This window comes from Chrysochloris asiatica, unplaced genomic scaffold, assembly GCF_000296735.1.
Source record: "Chrysochloris asiatica unplaced genomic scaffold, ChrAsi1.0 scaffold00004, whole genome shotgun sequence".
NCBI lineage: Eukaryota > Metazoa > Chordata > Mammalia > Afrosoricida > Chrysochloridae > Chrysochloris > Chrysochloris asiatica.
Genome location: NW_006408522.1, coordinates 648,472 through 657,361, shown reverse-complemented (window position 1 = coordinate 657,361; position 8,890 = coordinate 648,472). Strand labels below are relative to the sequence as shown.

At 39.3% G+C, this 8,890-nt stretch overlaps 1 protein-coding gene across 1 annotated transcript in view; it reads left to right on the top strand.

Moving 5' to 3' along the window:
* The window catches only part of IQCH (IQ motif containing H), a 188,320-nt gene extending 180,597 nt beyond the window's left edge, over nucleotides 1-7,723 (top strand). The window contains exons 11-12 of the mRNA XM_006831840.1: nucleotides 932-1,040; nucleotides 7,607-7,723. Coding sequence (XP_006831903.1) covers nucleotides 932-1,040; nucleotides 7,607-7,723 — 226 coding nt within the window. The remainder of the gene's footprint in view (nucleotides 1-931; nucleotides 1,041-7,606) is intronic.
* The last annotated feature ends 1,167 nt before the right edge of the window (nucleotides 7,724-8,890 follow it).

The window sequence follows — 8,890 nt, the reverse complement described above, 5'->3', positions numbered from 1 at the left end:
ATATAAGGCTTTCTGCTCCTGCAAAGATTAAAGCCTTGGAAATCCTATACAGCATCACTATGAGTCAGAACCAACTCAATGGCACTTAACAACAACATAGAAAGAACTAGAAAAATACCCTAGAGTCTTGTTTCCAAGTTAAAATTTACAACCACTAAGTTGTGGGGGACTATTCACTGTTGTGGTTGTTAGGTGCCATCCAGTCAATTCCAACTCATAGCAACCCTACACATAACAGAATGAAACACTGCCCAATCCTGTACCATGCTCACAATTGTTGTTACGCTTGAGCCCATTGCTGCTGCCACTGTGCCAATCTATCTCATTGGGGGTCTTCCTCTTTTTCACTGACCCTCCACTGATACAGTATAATTGTACTGGATGATTTGGAAGTTGTCTCTGAAACCTTCTTGAAGGGGGTATTCAGGTTTACAAAGAAAGCTTCCGGTGACAGAGGCGTGTTCTTTTGTGAACGTGTGTGGGAGCAGTAGGAGTCACTTGTACACATGAAATAGAAAATGAACCTGAAGCAGAAGTCTGCAGAACACAGAGCTGCCAATGTCTCTGAAGACAAGGAAATTGTTAGACATGAATGACACTGAGCAACAATTTTCTTACACTAATTTAAATACTTTTTAAAATGAGCTAATACTGTTGTCCTAGCTCAGTGGTTGCCTTTTGCTAGGAATGGCTGAACCTATTGCTATATTCTACTAAGTTGATTAATAAAAAATATTTATTACACAAATCCTTTTTGTTGACAAGTTAAAATGGAGCCTCATCTTTCATATCTCCCAGAAGATTGCCACCTTGTGAGATTGAAAATACTCATTAAATTCCATCACCAGACAGGCACAGATGAGAGGGTGATTGTTTTTAAGCATGTGAGGGGAATCGTTGGTAAACTCATTTGTTTGGATATCATTAACAGAACAATCGGCGAAGATCTCCAGGGGGTCCTCATGACCTTTGCTCGCAATCTCTTCATCATCCATCAAGAAATATCATCACCTAATATGCAAGGCGAGACCAATTTTAAGGTGAGGTGTTAATTAACTAACGATCCTGGTTAATTTCTATACAAGGGCTGAAAATACCTCATGCTGTATTGTAAACAAGTGCTAAACCATCTTTTTCTATTGTAAGAAGTACATATTTTACACTGTGCAGGGTCAATATTGTAAGGTTCCCACTGAACCCGTTAGTTAAATTTAATAGTTTGAAACTTTTTCTTTGAAATAAAGTAGACTTGCTTTAACTTGCTGCCATTTCCAAACCCAAGCTGACAAGACAACAGAGCTTTCCGATGTTGCAGGAAGCAGACACACCACCATGGAACCAAAATAGAGACTGTCACAACCAAAACCCATGAATGCAATCTACTCATATTTCAGATATACAGTGTATACTTCCTACAGAGTCCTCGTTGCTGAGACCCAAGATGGACAATCTATGGTAAGGAGAAGGAGGAGAAAACCCTGGGGCAGATGGTTCATCACTAGCCTTTGGAAGCTTCCAGGTGGCCTTTAAGAGCTGCTGGCCAGTGAGATACAGTTGTCTGAGAACAGAAGCAAGGTCTGTACCAGAGATTTTGAAATAACAACAGAACAGAGATGTATAGCTGTTAATGACCATTAAACTCTGCATCTGAGTCCTACTCTAGACCTGACTTTGAATGGGTCAAGTAACTCAGAGGACTCAACCGGAAACCACAGGTGATTTTTGTCTTAAATGAAAAAGTCCAACAAAAATCTGATACAAATACAATTTTTGAATTTTTTTCTTGTGTCAGGGCCTGATCCCTTAACACTAATAATGATGATGCTTTACTCTTTGAACTGATTTTTATAAATTGAAGAATGACCATTGCTTTTTCCACAACATGATTGAGAAATTAATTTTCAAATGGACACAGTGTTGTATCAACTTCCACTGGCCCTAAAGGACCTGTGTTCACCATTTATATTCAAAGTCCCTGCCAGCTAGCATCGTTTAATCACTTACTGCCATGTGTACAATTTTAAGCGTCTCTGCATGGAATCAGTTCAGACTATGCAAATACAGCTAGTATTCAAATAAGACAGTTTATCCCAGTGTCCATGAAGACTAAGCAGAATCTGAGCTTGGACATGGGTTGGCAGGACCAATCATCCTTGATAAAATACAGGCTGTTTCTCTGTCCTTTGTCTGACTTTCAAAAGCATCAAAAGCCAGATGTTCTCAGGTGGTTTTTAAATAACTCATGGGTTCTAGCCTTCTTAGGTGGATCCTTGTGGTTCTAACATTCTTAGATGGATCATTGTTATCTTGACTTTCATTCTTGCTGGGAGGTATATCAAATTGAAAATGTAAGTATCTATAATAATAAGGAGCTCTGGTAGCGTAGTGGTTACAAATCGGGCTGCGAACCGCAAGGTCAGCAGTTCAAAACTACCAGTTGTTCCATGGGAGAAATATAAGGCATTCTGCTCCTGTAAAGATTTACAGCCTCAGAAACCCTGTGCAGGGTCGCTATGAGTTGGAACCGACTCCACAGCACACAGCCATAATATTGGAATAATAATAACTTGAGAAGTGAAATAGTTTTATCTTTGGTAGTATTTCTGTCTAACTAATGGATTCCTGGTGTGGTGCTGTAGGATCAGAACTGGACTTCAAACCACAAGGTGGGCAGTTCAAACCCACCACCTGCCCCTCAGAAACCTTATACAGAGTCACTATGAGTCAAAACCAACTCTATAGACTTAACAATAACAATGGCATTTTAATAGGTATTTTCATTTTTCAAACAAGAATTTCTCAGCAAAGTTAAGACTGGATTTCAAATGGAAAGATGACACAGAAAAAGAATTTGGCAAAATCCAACATTCTTTTGTGATAAAGACACTCAATAAACTAGGAAAAGAAGGGAACTTTCTCAACTTGAAAAGGGTATCTACAAAAAAAAAACCCACAACTAATATCATGCTTAATGGTACAAGACTGAAACATTTCCCTCTAAGATCAAAGATATCTGTTCTAGCCACTTCTATTCAACCTTGTGCTCTAGCTAGGGTAATTAGACCAGAAAAGGACTCATCAGCCACTCCTTGGAAACTCTATGCAGGGTCAGGATGAGTCAGAGCTGACTCAATGGCATTTAACACCAATAGATTAGAAAGGAAGTAAAACTATCTTGATTAGTAGATGATACAATTTTATATATTGAAAATCCTAAAACATCAATACAAATATATTCATATATAAGTTCAGCAAGGTTGCAGGTCACAAGATCAATATCCAAAAATTAATTGTATTGTTATACACTAATAATGAACAGGAGTCCTGGTGTGGCACTGAACTGCTAACCACAAAGTCAGCTGTTCAAACCTAAAAGCAGTTCCTTGGAAACCCTATAAAGGGTTTTTGATTAGTTGGAACCAACTCCATGGCACTTAGCAACAACAAAAACAATAATAAACAAACCAGAAATGAAATTAAGAAACCAATTCCATTTATAGTAGCTTCCAAAAGAATAAATTACTTAGGACTGAATTTAACAAAAGAAATATAAGGCTTGTACACTGGAAACTAGAGAACATTATTAAAATAAACTTTAAAAGACTTAAAATAAGTGGAAGACACCTATGTCCATGGATAGAAAACTTAATATTGTTAAGATGACAATAATATCCAAAGTGATCAAACATTCAATGCAATCCCTATTAAAATCCCTGAGGCCTTATTTGTAGAAGTTAAACAACCAATCTCTAAAGCTATATGGAATTGCAAAGGGCCCCAAATAGTCAAAAACCACGTTGAAAAAGAAGAACAAAGTTGGATCATTAACACTTCTTTTTTATTTTTTAATGTTTTATTGTGAATTATGTGACGCATTAACACTTCTTGATTTCAAAACTTACTACAAAGTTATAGTAACAAAGTCTGTGATAATGGCATAAGAATAGACATACAGATCAATAGAATTGAACTGAACATCTACATTTATAGACAGTTGATTTTTCATAAGGGTGACCATTCAATGGGGTGAAGAATAGACTTTTTAACAAACGGTGTTGGTACAACTGATCATCCACTTGTAAAAGAATGAAGTTAGAGCCCTGCCTCACACCACGCATAAAAATGGACTCGAAATGGATCACAGGCTACCATGTAAGAACTACAACTATTAAACTCTCAAAAAAATAGCTATAAATCATCATTATTTTGGATTAAGCAATGGTTTATTAGATAGATACCTAAACCGCAAGCAACCAAATAAAATATAGACAAGATAGATAACAAAATTAAAAATATTTATGAATCAAATGACACTATCAAGAAAGTAAAACAACAACCTACAAAATGGGAGAAATTATTTGCAAATCATATATCTGATAAGGATTTCGTTTCCAGGATATATAAAGCACTCTTTCAACAATAAAAGGACAAGGTCCTGGTGGCGGGCAGGGGGCTCCACGGCAGCACAGAGGAGCCAGAGCTGCTCCTGAAAGAGGCTGCAGATGGAAATGAGCTCTGGACTCCTGGCTGCCAGCACCGTAACTGGGAAACCAGACTAAAACAAAACTGCTAGCTCTGTGGCAAGACATCTCTGGAATAGTGATGGTGTGGGATGGTCTGTGGTCCACAAGAGCCCCTAGAGGTGGAGTTATGACAGCCCAGATGTCTGTGTGGTGCAGGCAGCGTTCATGCCTCTGAAGACATTCACACAGGAGCAGCAGCAGGGCGATGGGTTGGAGAAAACCTAGTCTGAGCCCCAATCTCCCAACTCATCCAATGACTCCTGAAAGATAAGACCCTCATATGTGGGGAGCTCATAGAAAGGACCAGAAACTAAACAATAAAAGGACAAACAACCCAATGAGCAAAATACCTGAATAGATATTTCTTCAAAGAAGATATTTGAATGTCCAATAAGTACATGAAGAAATGCCCAGTATCAGTAATCATTAAGGACATGTAAATCAAAACTACAATGAAATGTAATTTCTTGTGTGCCTCCAAGCCAACTCCAACTCTGGTAGCGTAGTGGTTATGAGACAGGCTGCCAACCACAAGGTCTGCAGTTCGAAACCACCAGCTGGTCCGCGGGAGAAAGATGAGGCTTTCTGCTTCCGTAAAGATTTACAGCCTCCGAAACCCTGCACAGGGTCAGTATGTCGGAACCGACTCCACGATACTTATCAACAATGGGACAGGATAGAACTGTCCAATGGGGTTTCCTAGGCTGAAATATTTATTGGAGCAGATTTCTGGGTCTATTCTGCCAAGGAGCTCTGGTAGCGTAGTGGTTACGAATCGGTCTGCGAACCTTAAGGCCAGCAGTTTGAAACTACCAGCTGCTCCGCTGGAGAAAGATGAGGCGTTCTGCTCCGGTAACGATTTACAGCCTCGGAAACCCTGGACAGGGTCGCTATGGGCAGATCCGACTCGATGGCACTTAACAACAACAACAACAACATTCTGCTATGGAGCTTGAACCACTGATCTTTTAAAAGGCAGCTAAGCACTTAACCATCGCACCACCAAGGTTCCTGAAATACTACTTCTTGTTGTTGTTAAGTGCCGTTGAGTCTGCTCGACCCATAGCAACCATGTATAGGGTTTCCCAGGAGTGACTGGTGAGCTTGAACTGCTGGCCTTGCAGTTCAAACGGCTTCGCAATCTGGCGCATTAATCCACAGCGCCACACCATAACACCGAAGTACTACTTAACACCTACAAAATGGCTACTGTCAAAAAGATAGACAATGACAAGTGTTGACAAAGATATGGAGAAACTGAAACCCTCATACATTGCTAGTGAAAATGTAAATGGTGTAAACAGGTGTGTGAAAGCTTGGCCATTCTTCAAAAAGTTAAACATAAGATTTAACGTTCCACTCCCTCCTGCCATTGAGTAGATCCCAACTCACAGTGAACCGCTCCAGGGTTTCCGAAACTGCATAGCCTCCTCTTTCTTCCAAAGAGCAACTGATGAGTTTGAACCGCTAAAGAGCAGCAGCACACCCAGAAAACTTAAACAAATGTTCACACAAGCATTATTCATAGGAGCTTTATTCATAATAGCCCCAAAGTGGTAAACAACTCAAATGGCCATCAACTGATGAATGCATAGCTAAATACAGTATATCCATACAAAGGAGTATTGTTCCACCATACAAAGGAATCAAGTTCTGACACATGGATTGACTTTGAAAACTTTATGCTAAATTAAATAAACCAGATGCAAATGGCTACATAGTATATGATTCCGTTTATAGGAACTGTCCAGGCAAATCCATACAGAAAGTAGATGACTGATTACGAGGGGCTGGAGGGGAGGAGAGGATGAAGAATAACTGCTAATGGGAACATTGCTCCTTTGAGGGGTGATGAAAATATTCTGGAATTATATAGTGGTGATGGTTGCCTATGAATATACTAGAAACCACTTAGTTGTATATTTTACAAGGGTGAATTTTATAGTATGTAAATGATACTTCAACAAATAATATATAAAATAGAAAGGTACCATTTTTCTTTCCACAAATTAAGGGAAATAAGTCCTCCTACCAACCCTCTGGTAGCGTAGTGGTTACGAATCGGGCTGCGAACCTTAAGGTCAGCGGTTCGAAACTACCAGCCACTCCGCGGGAGAAAGATGAGGCTTTCTACTCCCATAAAGATTTACACCCTCGGAAACCCTGTACAGGGTCGCTATGGGTCGGAACCCACTCGACGGCACTTAACAACAACAACAACACAACAACCAACCCTCGCTACAGCAGTGCTTCTCAAATTACCTATCGTGAAGGACTGGTTTGTTTGTTTGCCTCGAAAAAACCCAAAGGCCTACAAAATAAAAGTCCAGTTTTAAAAATCATTATTTGATTCAACACACATAAAAATTGCTGTGAATTTTTCCAATTTCTTACTCTCAGTCTTTTTACTGATTTCATCAAGCTGGTAGCCAACCATTTATAGACTGGTACCAGTTGGAGCCACCCACTTGGAGTGGAACTAACTGCCGCAGAGGATTCTAAGTCTATGACCTTTCAGAAGTAGACAGCCACACCTGTCTCCACGGTGCCACTGGGTTGATTGGAACCAACAACTTTTCAGCAGTAATCCAGTGCTTAACTATTTGTGCCACCTAGGGACTCCCATGGGTGGCACTGTAGGATAAGCACTGGACTGCTGTTCAAATAAAGTCAGCAGTCTAAACCCACCATCTGCCCTCGGAAACCCTATATGAGGTCATTGAGTCGGAAAAATTCGAAGGCACTTAACAACAACAACAGGTCAACAGCTCAAACTCACTAGCTGCTCCTCAGAAACCCTGTACAGGGTCCCTATGAGTTGGAGCCGACTTGATGGCACTTCACAACAACAAACTAGTTCTGGGAGTCCCTGTTGTTATTGTGCACTGGCACAGCTGGTGGGTTTTTGAACCGCCAACCTTGTGGTTCAAACCAACCTTATGGTTGAGTGCTTATCCTACAGCACCACACCAGAACTGCTGACCTAGACCATACTTAATTCCAAAAAGGAGCAAAGACTTGGGGCTGGGGGATGTTGTAAGAGGTCCTAAGTAATGAATATTAATTTTATTACTTATTTGCAGACCATCATTGAAGATGTTGAAACCATTCTGGGAGTAACAGAAGAAAACAAAATAGGATTTGAAGAAGAGCAACAGTCTAAAGATAATAAAAATCTCTCTAAGCCTGAAGATAAATGATCCTGGAACACATTATCGATTTTGGATCCCAGTGTGGAGCAAAAAGAAGCAACCATCATTTTTTGCTGCTAACATAAAAAGGGAGAAAACTTAGTTTGCTTCGTTTTGTTTACCAGGAGGTAAATCAGAACTTGGCAAGGTTATAATGTAATGCTTTTTTTTATTACTGTTTATTAAGTCATCTTCTTTTACTTATTAAATCGAAGCTGCTAGTGTATTCTTTGGAGAGTGTTGAACAATTATTTTCTTTTCCTCAAGGTGGGGTTTGAGGAGGGCTGGGATGGGACTGATAAATGAATAAAGCTACACAACTCTAACTCCTAATCATTTCTTCATCTACCTCTTGTATAAAGCTTCAGTATTTGAGAACTTTTATTTTTATGTTTGATAAAGTTTTCTCCTGTTTCTGATAGTCATTTATCTTCTGCATTTAAAGGGGAAAAATGAGCAAAGACTTGTTCCTCGCTATTTGGCAAAACACAAATGTATATATTTTCCTCCAAGTATCTTTGTAACATGTATCTGCTAAAAGATAACGATTTCCTTTTCAAACGTTCTGTAATGGAATCATCTCACTCTTTTAATCTGATCCTCTGGTTTACATGTATGTGACATTTTAAAGTTATCCTTTGTCATTCATTATATTTTTGTTGTGCCAAAGCATTATGATTTGTTGCTGCTATTTTTCACAAAGTAAAGCCAACATCTCGTTAACCAGAGCATCAGAATGTGTCTAGGTGGCAGCATCTACTCTTAGTTTAAGATACCGTGTAACTCCAGCACTGTAGCTTGAATATACATTCCTATTCTCTCACTCTCCACGGAATACTGCAGTAGGATTTTTGTAAACTTAATTCAACAGTACCTTTTAAAGAGAAACTTGTGCTGACCAGAACTCTCAGTACCTGTCCAAAAATATTTCTGGAAGCTGTGCAGAAAGGTGAAATATGCAAGTCACCACTGCAAAACCACATAGGTGTTTTAAAGAATGACATTTTTGTCTTTGTGTGGGAGGGAGGGCGCCCCTAACCTATGGAATGCCGATGATTTTTTAACTGTACCTCTCAGCCATAGGCAAAGCATTTCTGAAATAAAATTAAGCCAACATTTTTTGTGTCAGCTTTTGTTTTGCTATAGTTGGAAATACATTAATTAGCCAGGTTTCCT